The following is a 16957-nucleotide window of genomic DNA, read 5'->3' as shown; positions in this document are numbered from 1 at the left end:
AGAAAAACGTCACTAAATGTTGCTCATGGTCTTAAGTTGTGTACATATTTTTGTTAATTTTTTTGTATTATTTATTTTCATGAGCTTTCATCTACATTTTTTTTTTCTGGGTTGTTGCTTTATGACGTTGATTTATTCCCACTGATTGTATTCTTGTGCATGCAGGGGGAACCTCTGCTGGTGACTCTTTGTGTTACTTATTATTTTGTTGCAAAATAAAGCAAAAATACGTTCCTTTTTAAAATTTGAGTGTGTGTCTCTCTCTCTCTAATAATAAAAATCGTGTTTGCATGATTGAATTCAAGTGAATTTTAGAGCAGAAAAAGTTTCACCTGTCTTACCTGGAACCCTGATCCAAAACATATGCATCAGATCTGCTTTTAAAAACAACAACAAAAAACATAAACCGGATAAACAAGTCTTTCAACATGTTGCTGTCATCATTTTCACATTCATTATGTCAGAGGTACTTCTACTTCCTATTTCTGCTGTTTAAAATTATCCAGCCATCTGTCTCTCAGACAGTTGAGAAAATATCAACACACCAGCTTCATCAGAAACGGCAACCATCAGATGATTAGAACTGGGCTGTCACGCGGATGCTTTTCACATCAGCCATGGTGGAAATCGACGCTTCCAACTCCTGCCTGACTGCAGTGAGAGTGCTGCGTGTTTCCCTGGTGGATGAACTGGAAGGACAGATCGACTCCCTGATAGAAGAGCTAGTGGATCAGAACGCCTTCACTCGGGATGACCGGGAGGAAGTGCTGTGTCAGCCGGGGCCCCGGGCCAGAGTGCGGAAGGTGTTGGATATCCTGGAGTGCAAAGGGGAGGAAGCAGCGAAGGTTTTCTTGTCTGTTAGAAGTCATCGGCAGCTCTCCAAGAATGCACCTCAAGTTCCAACCTCAGGTTTGGGAAATTTTTAACTGGGAAAATGTGAAGTGACATGATATACAATGAATTTTCCTAGTTTTGAATAAGCTGAAATGTAGCTTAAAACCTTTATTTAAATATAATTAACATGGGGGTGCATGCACTAAAGCTGCTACTTACTACCTTATGTGGTTAGCCTTCACTTTTGTTTTCTGTAAAAGAAAATATGCTGATTCTATTTTTTAGAAAAGGCAACTGACAGATTTCATTGTACTAATGTCCATTTGTTTGGTTGATACCCTTTCAGGTCCAAATTGGTTGTTAGTATTGGGCAAACAAATAGCTGGTAAAACTTCAGCAATCACATACCATTTAACACACATTGTTTGTGACTTTACACGGTTCTTTCAATTAACTTCTCAACTCATTTTAATTTTTAAAAACTGTTGCCTTTAATCGGCCCCGTTTTCTTTCTTATCACCAGTTATTCTCTACATTAACATTTTCTTTATCGAAGTCGAAGCAAAGCTTGTACTTTAATATCACATTAAAATTATAGCGTAATAAATCAGAATATTATTGAAAAGCTCATTTATTTCAGTAGCTCAAGTGAAATAGATGAATTACACACAGACTGAAGTTTTCAAGCCTTCATTTTTTGTTTATTATGGCAGGGTTTCGGCCATTCACTGCCATTCACTTTGCATTCACTGGAAAAAAAAATCTGATAAAACCTGTCTCTGTGTGAAGATGTTAATACAAGTGTGTTAATTAATTTTGCTCTAAATGTGCTGGACCAAGTGGTGCAAAACTATTAGAGCAGGAATTTTGTATTTTGTGACTTGCACAACAGAATCTGTGTGCCTGCTCTACAGATTTACTGAAGGTGTGAAAGTGGTTTTGTGTCTGTGAGTGATAAGTCATTTGGATGTGGATTTATTTGTTTTGTTTCAAGTGGGGCAAAACTGTAGATGTAATGTAAGGTTTTTTTAAACTGTTGACTCTAAGAACATAATTTGTCTACTTATGAATTTGAAGAGGCGAAACTGTTTTGTATTTCTTAAAGACTGAAAACTGAATATATTATTACAAAACTCATAAGTTTTCTCTGTGACTTTACAATCTCTAATACTTTTGCACCAAATATGCCTCCATAGCAATTAATCAAATTTACAATTTACCTTTTTTGCCACTGCAGAGTACAAGAAGATGCAACAAAAGCACAAAGATGTACTGAGGCGCAGGAGTGAGAGCATGCTTTTCTACAATAGTAGGCATGGAGACAAAATCCTCTTTTCTGAACATTACGTCAACCTCCTATTAGTGGACGGACACCAGGCCTTAGAGATTAAGAGACACGAGGTGCTGGCTTTTGGACAAAAGAGATTGTCTCTACAACATAAATCAGGGCTGCAAAGGAAAATTGCACCAGCTGAACTGTTTTCGAGAACAAATGAAAAACGTCCAATAAAGAAAGTGCTGGTGACAGGGGTGGCAGGAATTGGCAAAACGGTTCTGGTGCAGAAAATTCTCTTTGATTTTGGGCAGAACAAGGACCACCTGGGATTTGACTTTGTTATTCACATGAGCTTTAGAGATTTAAATCTTATTGACAAGCCCACAAACTTCAGAGAGTTGGTACTTCGTAAGAATAGGCACCTTTCTAAAGAACTGGATTACATCTTAGCTAACGATGACAAACTCCTAATTATCCTGGATGGATTTGATGAGTTCAGACACTACCGGAGCTGCGACGTTGACGTATTTGTGTCTGAGCCAGAGGAGGATGCAGAGGTGAATGAAATTTTGGGGAGTTTGTTGCAGGGTGAGCTGCTACCCAATGCCTCTGTCATGCTCACAAGCCGGCCTACAGCTATCAACCACATCCCTGTTGGATGCATCGACCGCTATGTGCTTATTGCCGGATTCTCCATAAATGAAGTTCAAGACTTCTTCCTGAGGTATTTCCAGGATGCTACTGTGGCTGACAGAATGTTTTCAATGGTGTCAGCAAATGAACTAATGCTGACACTATGCTATATTCCTGCTTTCTGCTCCATTGTGTGCTGCATCCTCAATGAGAGCAAAGATCTTTGTGGGGAAAGCCCAAAGACCATGACGGATATTTACGTGCAATATCTGGTGGCCTTGCTTCGTTCTCACACCCAGTCCAGAACTAAGACGTGTCCTGAAGACCAAGGAGTAAAAACCATCCAGCAGCTGTCTGATATTGTGTTGAAGCTGGGTCGACTTGCCTTTAAGAAGCTAATGGAGCATCAAACACTCTTCTACAGCAGCGACCAAGATGTGGCTGGGCTAGAGGGATGCAGCATGGTTAGTACCTTCCTTGATACGACAGTTGCACAAGAGCCCGGCTGCACTGAAGAGGTTTTCTCCTTTGCCCACCTCACTGTTCAGGAGTTCTTTGCTGCTCTTTACTGCGCTGTGACGGATCAACCATTGCCTGATGCAATGCAGAGCAGTGACAACCAAAACAATGGACACTTGGACCTCTTCAGCCGCTTCCTGTCTGGAATCCTCTCAGATCGGAATTCTAATTTTCTGTCAAGACAAGTGGGACTTCATTGCCAGAAGGAAAAAGTAGAGATGTACCGTCAGAAGATCACAACAGATCTTGCAGTGCTTTGTGAGAACGGAGCCCATATTCTGAACTGCTTACATTGTTTGTTTGAGCAACAGGACCCCTCAATGACCCTACCAGTGCTCCCAGAATTACTTAGAGTAAATGTCAGCGACGAAACACTTGCTCAAATGGACCATAATGCCATAAAGTATTTCCTAACCCTCACAGAAGGCAAAATACTATCAGAACTGGATCTTACAGCGACTGGAGTGAACTGTGACTCTCTGAGCAACATTCAACCATTTCTGCATAGATGTCAGAGACTGTGGTGAGTGCCAGGTGAAATTTAGCTCACCTGCAACTGCTGAAGGTTATGTAAATGCATCTTTCCCCCCTTGAAGTTTTCCACTTTTTGCCACATTCAGATCCCAGAAAACCTCTTGAATTTATTTTCAACCCCCTTTTTTCTGACACTACCAGGTAAACTCCAGTGGAACCAATTATTCAAAGTATTCAGAAGTCACCTTATCAGTTATTGGTACTTCTGTGTGTAATTTATAGTAAGTATGAATTGAGCTCCACTGGGAAGGACTCAGATATTTGTTAGGGAACATTAGCGAGTAAGAATTAGCATAAAGATCAAGGAACACAGCTGAGAGGCCACAAAAACCAAAGTGTTTTGAGGAAGTTAAATGCAAAGTTAGCTTATAGAACAATATCCTGAGCTGTAGACAGAGCAACCAATACTTGTGCATGCCACAAACGTTGCCTCTGTGGAAGAGAAGCAAGAAGAAAGTTTACAGGAGACACGGCAGAGCTCAGAAAAACATAAATCAAACTTATTAGACTACCACTGATGACTGCACTAGATTTGGTTAAGGGTAATCAGAGAAGAGGGGGCACAATAAAAAACATATCCCACTTTTTATTCATAAAACCTTTTGACTACCATTTTCCTTCCGTTCTCCTTCCATTTCACATGCAATATTTTGTTTTGATCTGTCACACAAAGTTCCAACAAAATACCTTAAAGTTTGTGGTTACAATGTGACAAAAAAATATAAATGTTTAAGGGGTGAGAATGTGTTTTGCAAGGCATTATATTTATTTCCACATGTCAAAACATGTACACTTGCTACTCCACTAATGAACTCTCTTTATTCCAAAGGCTTGGAGAAAATAATTTAGACATGGATGCGGTTCAGGTCATTGCAGATGTGGTGAAAATCTCAGAAAATCTCGCCTACCTTGGGTAACATTTCATTCATCCAGACACGGCTCACTACTATATTTGAATTAATTTTCTCATAATTTCAAACAGTAACCACTAACAAAAACTTTTCTGACTGAATTAATTCATTAACAGGGTCTCACTCAAACAATGTCACTCTTTCTGTTCTTTTATTTTAGGCTTGGATGGACAAACATCGGTGACGATGAACTACAAGCTCTTTGCACTTCGATTCGGGTGAAAAAAAAGGTTCAAGAATTGTGGTAAGGAAAAACTTGTAGGGTTGAAACACAATATGATGCAAAGCATTTTAGAGAAGTGGAAGCGGATTAACAGAATGAGAAATATCCTATTGCATGTCGTGTAACGGCTTGTTTTTCCCTAACTTCTGTTTTTTTTCTGTTCAATTAAAATACTGAATATTTTCTTAATAGCCAAAGAGACGCAGAGAAAAGGGAACAGAATCTGCATGTTGTTTCTACTGATCTATTTAAAACTTCATGTAGCTAACAGTGCCTTGAAAAAGTATTCATACATCTTTGATTTTTTTTTCACATTTTACTGTATTTCACTGGGATTTCAAGTGATAGACCAGCACAAAGTGGAGGACAAATGTGACATGGAAGGAAAACTTAAATGGCTTTTAAACAATCTGAAAACTGTCCTTGTCTGACCTGTAAATTTAGCCAGAATCCTGATAGGTTTCAGTGTGCCATAGTCTCCCCATGTTCAGATAATGAAACAAATAGCACTCCATCTTTTATTTAGAATATTATTTATAACTTAACCCTCCTTTAAATTTGTCCACCACTTCATCCTTGACCTGTCTGGTGTGCTATTTGGTCTTCAAGATGATGTTTGTTCACTAATCTTCTCTAACAAACTTCTGATGCCTTCACAAAACGACTGGATTATCCTCAGATTAAATTACATACAGGCAGATTCTCTTTACTAATCGAGTGACTCGATTTTATTGAGGGGGCATCAGGGCCTAATTGGGCACAATATCGTTTGCAGTTTCTATTTGTACTAAAAAATGGGAAATTGTGAATTATGCAATGCGTTGTGTTGGTTTATCATAAAAGAAAATCACAGTAAAATACACAGGAATGCGCTGCCATAATGTGAAAAAACTTAAACAACATAAAAGTGTATGAATACCTATGAATTAATAATTTGTTCCCACAGGATGGAGGGTAACAGAGTTAGTCACAGAGGTCTGCTGTCACTCGCTGATTTGACGCCTGATCCACTGCAAACAATTGTGTAAGTTTGAACTTAACTTTTTTTTTTTTTTTCAATGTACAGAACTCTAAAGCTTTTTCTTTTATTTCCTCTTCTTCTTTCAGGGTCATATGGAACGACTTGTATGAGACCGAGTCGGAGAGCCTGTGCAACCAGGAGAGCATCACAGTACATTTTACAGATGAACAAATGTGGCAAGAGTGGGGGGATTGGGTTTTTAGGCGCTGCCAGGTCAGCAGCAATGAGAAGCTACTGACGGTACTCCACAAAGTTTGTAACGTGTCAAGTGGCTGTCTGGAGCTCCACTGGGCAAAGACCTTCTACAGTCAACTGTCGCAGCTTATTAAGAGCCGGATAGAGTCCTGCACGGACGATGATATGTGCAAGAAACTCCAAAAGTTTGACAGCCTTTTAAATCTCTGAAGACGTGAGAACGTTTTGTTTCCTGCTAATTGTTTCATGAAAGACTAAAGAAGGAAAATGAATGGCACACGGAACGACGTCATTATTTTCTCTTTTAATGATTAACACTAAAACCACAATTTTTATGTGCCAAAATGACCCAGATAGGATTGGAGCAATACACAGTCACAATGGAAAGTTTCCCAGATTCTAAAATTGTTTACAAAAATACACACTAAAAATCCCCTTGGTTTTTAGAAAGAAAAACCATTGAAGCAAAGCTATGTGGAAAAGTAAGTGCATCCTTGCTACTTTCATGGGATTAAGAATGAAAAGTAGCAATTAGGTAATAACACACATTTCATTTAAATGTCTCTATACATGTAGACCCAGATTAGATTCAACAAGCTTCAGTAAGTATAAAAAATTTTAAAGTTCAAGTCATCATAATTAGAAAAAGACAGAACAAGTATAACTTATTTGGAGGGATTGTTAGGAGGAAAATGTTTTAAAAGATTACAGTACTACCAATTTTTGGTTTTCAAAGTTGCATCTGAATGAATCACAAAACTTGAGTCACAGAACCAAACTTGGAGAAAACCATACAGAGCGTATGAGCAAACACCTTATACCAACTGCCAAGTATTATGGCTGAACTTGATGAATTGTCATTCTCATACAGCAACATTTTGTGACTCCTTAAATTAACTATGACCTCCTCTATGTACCAAATTACCATATAATCAAAAATAAGCCCTTCTGTCAATATATGACCTAAACTGGGGTATGCAAGGAAAGAAGTGATGTTGAAGGAAGAGCAGCCCAAAAATCCCCCACAATGATGTGACAAAATTTTTTTAAATGACTACTTCAGGTCACTGCTGCTAAAGGTCATGTATGGGGTGTACTACTTTTTTTACAAGCAACTTCATTTTGACTTCAGGGAGGTGAGGGTGATGTTATGCATGAGCAATGTAATTTTTGATTGAGGGGAAAGATTATAAGCATCATTTATAAGCCAACCAAACCAGGCGGAAGACGCAAACTACATTCAGAAATACCTCAATGGAAAAGTATTTGTAAAAGAATGTGGCCCGTACGGGGATCGAACCCGCGACCTTGGCGTTATTAGCACCACGCTCTAACCAACTGAGCTAACCGGCCCCATATATCCGGCCCGTCCCTAACATAGACATATATACCTACCCATATAGCTATTCATGGGTTTGTGTTTTATTTTGTTGTTTATTGTTTCTGCGCCTGACCCCCAGCAGGATAGTTTTCTTAATGCTGTTTTCCAAATATCAACATTTCCCTGAAAGTAACAGCACCTCTGCTCCCTCCCCATCGACCGGATGTGCTTTTACTCATTTCTCAAATTAAATCAGATTGTAGGGAAAGTTGTGTGAATACACTATTTTCATTGTTTTTGACCTGGGTGCCTCTAAGAAGTTTTCAAATGGGTGGCCAAATGACGGCCACTAATATTGGGTCGGGATATTTAAACCAAAAGCCATGAGTAAAATCTTTGTTTGCTGTCATCAAATACACGAATGGTTTGCTTAAGGTGTGAAACTTTGACTCAGAGCCGCAGTACGGGTATCTCATGTTTCGTATTATATTATTCTTTTTTCTTTCTGCTGTTTGTTATCTTATTGGATGTATTTATTTATTTATTTATTTTTGGCATGTGCATCATTATTTAATTAATAAAATTGTTACAACCACCCGAGATAGTAAGCTTGGACATTTATTTTGAAATCACTAACCGGAAACTTAACTGGTTCCTCTGACGAAATAAGTGTGCGCCATGTCCGAACGAGCTGCTTGTGTTGTGTTCCTGGAGCTATCTCTGATTTAAGCCTATTTTTGTATTTATCATCGGGTTAAACTCCTCAAACAGGGTGAGGTCTACGGGAAAGTGTGTAATTTAAATGAATGTGGAATGACTTGTTTAGAAAAGCATTTTAAGACTGGAGTATTTTAAACCTGTCGCCACTCGCGAGTTTTCATTCATTAACGTCACAAAGTTGCCAAAACTAACAAATAATTACCCTAACAGCTAATGAGTTACTTATAAGTTAAACAAGATTAACCTAATTCAGAATCTTTCGTTATCTGGCCCATTTATTTTCTACAGGTGCTGGAAAAGGCTTGGGGCTTGCTATTGTTTTTTGTGATCAGATGACTGAGTCATCTGGCTTTACAAAGATAGAAAAGTTCAGAAACACTCTTACCTCTGCCCTCTAACATTGTTTTTGTGTTAAAGCCCATTCTGCTGCCCCACATTAATCATGATGAAGACAGAGAAGGAAGCAGGGGATGATGGAGCAACAAAACCCAGTGACAGTAGCAAGGAGACTGAAAAAAAGAAGAGATCCCGTGTCAAGCAGCTCCTCACCGACATTAAGAGGCAGGTGGAGTTCTGGTTTGGAGAAGTCAACCTGCACAAGGACCGCTTTCTGAAAAAGCTCATCGACGAATCCGACAGTGGATGTAAGGGTCTAGTAACTAGACTGAAAATGTAAACATAAAATTGAGACTACATTAAACTTTGCACCACACTTTGGTTGCAGATGTTGACATATCTGTGCTGACAAACTTCAGTCGCATGAAGAAGCTGACGACTGACACTAAGCTGATCGCCAGAGCCCTAAAGAATTCATCCGTAGTGCAGGTACGGCTTTTGCTCCAAATAATTATCACGTTTTGCACTATTTTTCTAATTCGAGCTTCTAGGGCTCAAACATATCATTGACGCATAAAAACAAATAATGTTTTTGTTTCAGATTAACCTCGAAGGAACTAAAGTAAGACGTAAACATCTGCTTGGAAACCCACCAAATAACGTCGACAGCCGGACGGTCTATGTGGTAAAACACATTTTCTTCCTCTGCAACCTCTGATGGGTTTTACCAGAGCTGTTACCAGAGCTCCTTCTTTAAATGGCTCGTTGAAAACTGCAACCAAGACTTTTTATGACTTTCTTTCAGCAATGGCTTTCTTTCTGCTCATCCTTTAAGAATAGATGACAGTTCTATTAGATTCTTTCCTGAGTTGTGGATCTCTGCAGCCTCCATTCTACAAATCTCCATTTTGTACATGATCCATTAAATAGGACTTAAAAACTAGTGATAATGTACCCTGATTTTAATCTCTTTTTCTTTAATATGTCTGAATGGTGGTTCATCATTTATGAGCATTGCGGTAATTTCAGAAAGTTTGACTTCATGTGGCGCACATTCTGAAGGACTTTTTTTTATCCCTCCGTCAGGAAAAAAATAGAAAAATGAAAGTTTTTAAACCACCGTTGAATGATAATTGCAGAAACACTAACGTAATGATGTGTTGTAGTTTTTCTTTTAATGAGTTCAATTATCAAACTCTATGCATTATTTTTATTGTCTCTTCTCCCTTCAAGGAACTTTTACCGAAGGACGTGACTCACAGCTGGATCGAAAGAGTTTTTACAAAGTGCGGGAATGTGGTGTACGTCAGCATACCCAGATACAGGAGCACCGGTGACTCTAAAGGATTTGCCTTTGTCGAGTTTGAGAAAGAGGAACAAGCTCAGAAAGCTATTGAGGTGATTTTAAGGGGGGGTTTGTGTAAAAAAAGAAAAAAGAAAACAAATGGGTGAATTTTATGCTTGAAATCCGATTTAAAAACACATTATTTATCTCAAAGGGAAATAAAATGTTGCATCCATGAATCCTCTTTTTCAACTCCTCTGTGATTTGGGGTTGTAGTTCAGGTGTTAACGAGGATGTATCCTGTCCAAAAATATCATAAATGGGATAGTCCAGTCCTCTCCAGACCACATTCTTAGCAACCCGTTTGTTACGCTGAACAAGTTCTTTTAGTGTTGTTGGGCTACACTGTTTAAAATCGTATATATATTAAAATACGGCCAGCACGTTTAACAGTATTTTCCCACATTAACAACCCGTATTTCTTTGAACAGTGATGGTAAAACCATTTTAAAGCTTGTTTGTATATTATTGTTGTTTTCTGCATAACCTGGACTGCTGTCAGTTGTTTGTGACGTGATCTGTGCATTAACATACAAAGTTGCTGACTATCTCTCCAAAACTAGCTAAATTAAATTTCATTCGTCACACTTTTTTCTTTTGCGTGATTCTAGAAATTGTGAAATCAGATATACAAAATATTTAAATTGCACTGTTTCCAATATATGTTAATATGTGTCCTCTTAGTAAAGAGTGCGGAATCTTTGGGACATTAAGATGAAGATAAGAAATTTTAAGCCATTTAAAAGCCTTACACATGGCGTTTGCTTCAAAAGAAGCCACGTAATAAGTTTTTATTTCTGAAGCAGATGTTGAACAACCCTCCTGAAGACGCTCCAAGGAAGCCGGGGATTTTCCCCAAAACGTTAAATAGGAAACCTATTCCTTTTCCTGTGGACAATCCACAGTCACGTAAGTTGAAATGTTTACATTTTTGCAAGCATGTCATTGATTATAAAGCTACTTTTATGACACTTACTCTGCAGTAATACTCCGTAGGGGAGGAGGAGAAGAAAAAGCGCAAGAAGAAAAAAAAGAAGGATGGAACAGCAGCAGCAGCAAAAGCATCAGCAGAAAAAGTCCAAGAGGTTGCAATGGAAGCAGAGCCGTCGGAGCACAAGAGGAAGCATGTGACAGCATATTGTGATCCGGAGACCAGCAGCACACAGAAGACACCGGGAAAATTATCAGAGAAGAAACGGCGACGGTCACAGACTGCAGAGGGATCAGAGAGTGACGTTCCCTCTAAGATTAGGAAAACCAGTGAAAGTGAAACTGGGCATAAGGAGGAAGATGAAGCCAGCATGAGTAAGTTCTCACTCATTTCATTCTCTCTTGTACTCTAGGTATGTCTTGTCTATGTACGTGTTTTTTCGTACCACATTTTTTTCCTTCCACTCAACCTTCCATCAGTTTGCCAATAATCTTTTGTGATTGACCCTCCTTGCAGAAGTTGTCATTAATTGTCAGCAGGACAACTGTCAAGTTGAATAACACTTCTGTCTTTAAAATGTGTTTTATTTCACATTTTAATTTTGCGAGAAAGTACATTTTAAAATATTCCTTGAGCTCTGAGAAAAAATCATGACGTTATAGAAATATACTATAATAATTTCTGGCGTTTACAGTTCTCTCTCTCTTTTTTTGAAATTAAAAATAGCTGGTACCTGGTCATTCTTCACACCTCAATTCAATTGCGTGACAGTGATCCACTAGACAAATGAATGACCCACATTGAGTTAATTTGTCCTTTTTTAAGGAAATGACAAGTGTAAACAGTGATATCGTTATAATCACATGCCTAATAAATCCTTGGCTGTTTATTGTGTTATTCCCCATCTCAGATCTGCCCAGTAAAAGCGACACAGAAGGAAATACGGAAAAGGGGAAAGAAAACAGAGATGACATGACTGTGAAGGCAAAGAGGAAGAGAAAAAAGAAGCACAAAGAGAAGCTGAAAATTGGAGAGGAAGTCATCCCGTTACGTGTTCTATCAAAGTAGGCCCTACATCCCTTTTTCATTCGTTTGCATCGACACTGGTTCAATATAGTAAAGCCCCTGCTGGATTTCATCACAGCGTTGTTCTTTTAACGTCTGTTTGTCTATTTGAAGGAAGGAGTGGGTTGAGCTGAAAGAAGAGTATCTGGTCCTACAGAAGCGCAGCATGGCGTCCCTGAAGAAATGCATCAGCAAGATTAATCACAAGGATGACGACGCTCCTCAGGATGGAAACGGTGATTTTGGATTTTAGGCTGTTTTGAAACTGATTAGTTATTTTTGGCATATTGTTGGCAAATTGCATAAAACCCCCAAAACGTCCACTGTACTGGTCATTTCCACATTTGCAGGAATGGCTAGGCAGGTCGGCGTGGGTTTGCAATTTTCAAACCCACGGTGATAGATGGTGCAGTTGTCACATTTCTGACCATAAATCAAGTCTTTTTCTGGAATGTTTGGACCCCTTTCTAAATAAAAAAAAAAGTCTGTCAGAACGAGCTCTACTGCATTATTGGTGAATTTTGTATTCTTCTCCCCTCTTTCAGTTGATATGAGCAACAAAGCGGAAAAAGAAACTAAACAGGGTCCGCAGTTTGTCAGTGGCGTCATCGTGAAGATTACAGACAGCAAACCGTTACCAACCAGGAAGATCATCAAAGTACAGTAACCGCAATGATCTTAACTAGCTTCTAAAATTCAAAAAGTGGATGATTTACTTACTTTTCACATGGATGCTCTGCAATAAGTTAGAATTTTGTTGGAGTTTTAAGGTTTTTCTGTGACTTATTTCAAAAAGTGAAGAAAGTGTTTAGATTTATTCACAGTAATATGTTGCAAGCATTCCTTTCTGATCATGAAAATGCAAAAAGCTAAAATATTACATAAGATCACTACTCACTTTACATGGTGAATATTTTCTGTTTCTCCATGCTGTGCAGGCTGAATATTTGTATCGTTTTTCTTCCACTCAACTTTCCATCGATACACCAAGATGAAGCAGTCTGTAATTGGTTTTTTTCTTTAGCAGTTATATTTTGTGGCTTACCTTTCTTGTGGAAACTGTCAATAACTTTTGACGGTCAATTTGAGTAATATTTTTTTAGTTACTTTTTTTTTACTTCTCATTTCAATTTTGTGAGAAAGTAAATCTTAATATTTTCCATGAGCTCTAAGCCAAAATCATTAAGTTACAGAAATATACAGTTGAAATATGACTGTCTGAAAAATAATTAAGTGAAATATTCACTTTTGATGATCTTATTTACGATATGCACCGGTGTAATTTTATGTTGCTTTATCTCTTATTCTCTCTTATTGATGTTGGCACAGGATGCTCTGTCCAAAGTATCTCCAGTTGCTTATGTTGACATTTTGGATGGAGATGTTGAATGTCACGTCCGTTTCCACACACCGGAGGACGCTACCGCCATCAGCGACGCTAAAGAGCAGCTGCTGAAGGAACGCAGCTGGAAGCTTGAGATTCTTAAAGGTCAGAAAGTTTCCTCCTTAATATGCAGAGAGAGAAATTTTACATATCATGTTTAAGCATTTTGAGATTGCTTAAAGATGTACTTGTTCTGAGTGGGTTTTTTTTTTTAATTTTATTTTGGATACGCTGTTTAATCTTATGTTAAAGGTGGCCACGAACAGCGGTACTGGCAGAAGATTTTAGTGGACCGCCAAGTCAAACTGAATCGTCCCAGGGAGAAGAAGCGAGGCACAGAAAAGGTGAAGCTAAACAATGTATTTTTTTTTTAAATCAGGGATAATTGACTATAATTTGCTGAGATGTGTTCATGAACAAACCGAAACACAACACAAGGAAAAGATTAAAATCCCAACGCAGTGGCTTAGTTTGCTTATGCCTCAGGCCGGCTGTGTCTATTCGTAGAAGCTTTTCCAAGATTTTAAATGTTCCATTTCTAGTGTTACGGCTCCACACAATGTATCTCATACCCTACAAGTAGTACATCTTTCAGGGCTTTTTCTGATCTTTCATTTCATTTTCATTACTTTGTCACTTTGCAGCTCATATCCAAAGCTGAGAAAATCATCATTGCCCGAGCCAAGGAGGCCAACAAGCACATCCGCTTTGAAGAAGACTGAGTTCCCCAAGGTTTACCCACTCCAAGTTTTCACTGATGAGTACTTGGCTCAAGTAGAATTGTCCAATTGTCCCCTATGTGTCATTTTTGTGGTTGCACTGGAGCCCTTGTCATAAACCAGGATGCTGCTAGGGTTAAAGATGGTTCAAATTTTTTTTTTTTTGTTGCTATATCAGTGTTTTTTCAAAGCAGCCCTGTATAAGTGTAAATATTCTTTTTAAGGAATTTTCTCCAGTAAAAACGTGGTAGAGTCAACACCTGCTTTTTAATAAAATGGAATAACATGCTTTCAGTTTCTGGGTTTGTAAATTTTCACTTCAATTTCTTTTGGTTTTAATTTAGTGATAAAAAAGTAGGTTTAAGATCTGTAGAGAATGTGCATCCAGTCTTGTAATTGTTTTGTAACAGTAAGCAAAACCTATTATAAGTTTCATTAATCTAACCAAGGTCAAAGTTTCTTGTTGAGTATCTGAAGAGCACATATGGATGAAAATACCTGGTTTGATCCAAGTATTTTGATGTTTTTAATCAAACATTTATATCTTTACCAAAAATAAATCTTTGGTAAAGACATAAGTAAATAAATTAAAAAAAACCATACCATCTGTAGCAAACACACTTGTTTTCATTTTCTAATCAAAACAATGAAAATTAATTGTCAGTGAGACAATGAGTGTAAAAAAATACGTAAACTCCAAAATTTGTTGTTCTATGTGGACATTTATTGTTTCAAATGTGAAAAAGACCCAGCGGTTGTTGCGGCTCAGCGAACACCAGCTCATCGCTCCTACCAGTAAATATTGGAAAAGCATTTGAAGGCAGGATTTTGGTGCTTCTCCATGACGTCACAATCACGCTTGTTGGTAACGCTGTTCATCTTTTTGGATGTGGGCTCTTTGATAATTACCCACCTTTTAAAACCAGGTCAACTGGTTGCATTCCAGCTACAGTCCTGCTGCAGATTTTATAAATTTTCCTTGAGAACCAACTTTTTTTTTTTTTTTTTTTTTTTTTTTAGAAGCCTTGACTCTTTGTTGCTTGATACGTTTCAATGTGGAATTTTCTAACGCCTGGCAGGGTTGAGATCTTCAGTTTCGATCGTTCCGGTCTTGAATTTAAGATGTTTATGGTTTGTAGTCCGAGTCTCCAGCAGTATAACTCTGACCAACAGGTGGTAATCCCTTGTTAAGCTACAGCCGATGACGGACGTAATCCATTCTATAGGTGGTGTTGCTTTCAAAAGGTATTTGCTTTTCTCTTATTGCAAAGGTTCTATTTCTGCGTGAATTTATTAACCTCTGGTCAAAGGTTGAGTTCGTTTTAAACCTTTCCGGCGCCTCTTTCCTCCAATCTCGGTAATCCCCTGTTGGACATAAGTGTGATATTAATTAAGTTGGAATAATAAGCTGTATTGCATGTGTGAGAATGAGCATTAACCAGTTGCTTACTTTTATACACACTTGTGTAATCCCCCACAGACCAACCCTGAGGCTCTGGGCTGCTTGCAAACGTCCGTACAGTGATAATGTTTTTTGATGAGACAGACATCCTTTGTGTCTTTGGTTGAGTGCTTTTTTGTGGTATGGCTACAAACTTGCTCCTGGAAGACAAATCACAGAACTCAAGAGTTTTAATTTTGTTACAGGGTCACAGACAGAGTGACAGTGTTTAATATGATTCATCAACAGTGAGAGAAAAATACTTCAACCTCGTTTGAGGGTTTTTAAGGATAAACATTCTGTTTACAATCTTAACATGTTGACAAAATTGAAATATTGTAAATGTTCTGTGCCAAACATGGGAGCTTGGATTTGTACTCCGAGTTTGCTTGATTGTGCAATGTTACTAGTGATCTTATTAGTTGGGGGCTGATCATCTTTTCATCATCCCAAACCCCATGAGGGCACAGACTAAAAGATCTTGGACATCAACATCAACCCGTATCACATTCCCAACATGCATTTTGATGATGGTTTTTCATTTTGTCATAGCTGTCCTTTGACAGTTTTTTGGTCCAGGGGGTGGCGAGGTTACGATAGAAACAATTGATTTTGCAGACAGGTGTTATTTTATACTTGAGTTGAGATGTTTAAGCAATCGACTGATCTTCACGCTGCATAAACACACAACCAATCTGTGGAAGCTAAAACTGGGACTTGTCTGGGGCCAAACATATTTCTACCAATTGAGTTTCTGCACATCTCTGACTATTAGAATAAATATAGACCTCATCAGTAAGGCTGAGTTTAAAACATTCCAACTCATATAACATGTTTGAAACTTTGATAAGAAGTCTATACCTGACTGTAGCTACGTCGTAGGGTGTGCCCTTTAGTTGATGGTAAGGGTTCTTCTCTTTTGAAGTGAAGCACATGGCGGTGTACCTTCTGGGATCAACGAAGGTGGTCTGGTACATCGTTTGTGGAGGAGCCCCAATATTGCCTCTATAAAAACTGCACATCAAGGCACAACACAAAGCAACAACTTGGAATTATTTTTGGAGATATCAAAAGATTATTTTAAACACGATAAAATTATATATTTGGTAGATTTCTTTTTAATTTTTTTTTTTTTGGGGGGGGGGACTATTTTCTGGGGGAAAGAAAAGGGCAAGTCGGGAGAATTATGCACATAAACAGCTAGATTTTCAATGTCCTAGATAAAATTTTGTATCTTTTTCATGTAAGAAAAAAAAACAGACGCATGAACTCACCTCATCTTTAGCTGACAGATTCAGGACGGTTCCGGTCCTTTCTCTTCAGCTGTGAAAATGATCTGCAAACATGAATTATTGCAGATTGGGGGGTATGTGGGCTGAACGACGGTAGAAGATGAGCTTCTAAAAATAAACACCGTTGGATCCTGCGTGATGCGGCGGGCCGCTGCCCGTAGCGATGCGCTTTTTAGACTCTCTAAGAAGATTCCAAACTCCCGCTGTAGGTTCGATGTAGCAACTTTTGAAATAAATAACCAAATAAGCTCGGGTAT

At 38.3% G+C, this 16957-nt stretch overlaps 2 protein-coding genes and 1 non-coding gene across 3 annotated transcripts; 2 read left to right on the top strand and 1 right to left on the bottom strand.

Annotated features, from left to right (window-relative positions):
- Positions 1-540: 540 nt before the first annotated feature.
- LOC106699641 (NACHT, LRR and PYD domains-containing protein 12-like) lies at positions 541-8017 on the top strand. The gene is made up of 6 exons (XM_023345847.1): positions 541-909; positions 2072-3785; positions 4626-4709; positions 4868-4951; positions 5877-5954; positions 6038-8017. Exons 1-6 carry the CDS (start codon positions 600-602, stop codon positions 6354-6356), a joined length of 2589 nt encoding a protein of 862 aa, XP_023201615.1. The 5' UTR covers positions 541-599; the 3' UTR covers positions 6357-8017.
- trnai-aau lies at positions 7426-7499 on the bottom strand. The gene has a single exon. It is a non-coding gene; the product is annotated as a tRNA-Ile (tRNA).
- Positions 8018-8126: 109 nt separating the features above from the next.
- Positions 8127-14256, top strand: larp7 (La ribonucleoprotein domain family member 7). The gene is made up of 13 exons (XM_014468965.2): positions 8127-8239; positions 8605-8831; positions 8912-9012; positions 9125-9208; positions 9757-9921; positions 10675-10777; positions 10865-11173; positions 11710-11863; positions 11979-12100; positions 12410-12522; positions 13194-13353; positions 13501-13592; positions 13893-14256. The coding sequence occupies exons 2-13, from the start codon at positions 8630-8632 to the stop codon at positions 13968-13970; spliced, it is 1683 nt and encodes a 560-aa protein (XP_014324451.2). The 5' UTR covers positions 8127-8239; positions 8605-8629; the 3' UTR covers positions 13971-14256.
- Positions 14257-16957: the final 2701 nt, after the last annotated feature.

Source organism: Xiphophorus maculatus, chromosome 14 (assembly GCF_002775205.1).
Source record: "Xiphophorus maculatus strain JP 163 A chromosome 14, X_maculatus-5.0-male, whole genome shotgun sequence".
Classification (NCBI taxonomy): Eukaryota; Metazoa; Chordata; class Actinopteri; order Cyprinodontiformes; family Poeciliidae; genus Xiphophorus; species Xiphophorus maculatus.
This window is presented reverse-complemented; position numbering and strand designations above follow the sequence as displayed.

Excerpts from the sequence above, each read along its gene's own strand:
- LOC106699641 (XM_023345847.1), top strand. The coding sequence starts at position 600 with ATGCTTTTCACATCAGCCATGGTGGAAATCGACGCTTCCAACTCCTGC. Across the intron at positions 910-2,071 it reads ACCTCAAGTTCCAACCTCAG|AGTACAAGAAGATGCAACAA; the intron begins GTTTGGGAAATT and ends TTGCCACTGCAG. Across the intron at positions 4,710-4,867 it reads GAAAATCTCGCCTACCTTGG|GCTTGGATGGACAAACATCG; the intron begins GTAACATTTCAT and ends CTTTTATTTTAG.
- larp7 (XM_014468965.2), top strand. The coding sequence starts at position 8,630 with ATGATGAAGACAGAGAAGGAAGCAGGGGATGATGGAGCAACAAAACCC. Across the intron at positions 10,778-10,864 it reads TGTGGACAATCCACAGTCAC|GGGAGGAGGAGAAGAAAAAG; the intron begins GTAAGTTGAAAT and ends AATACTCCGTAG. Across the intron at positions 12,101-12,409 it reads CGCTCCTCAGGATGGAAACG|TTGATATGAGCAACAAAGCG; the intron begins GTGATTTTGGAT and ends CCCCTCTTTCAG.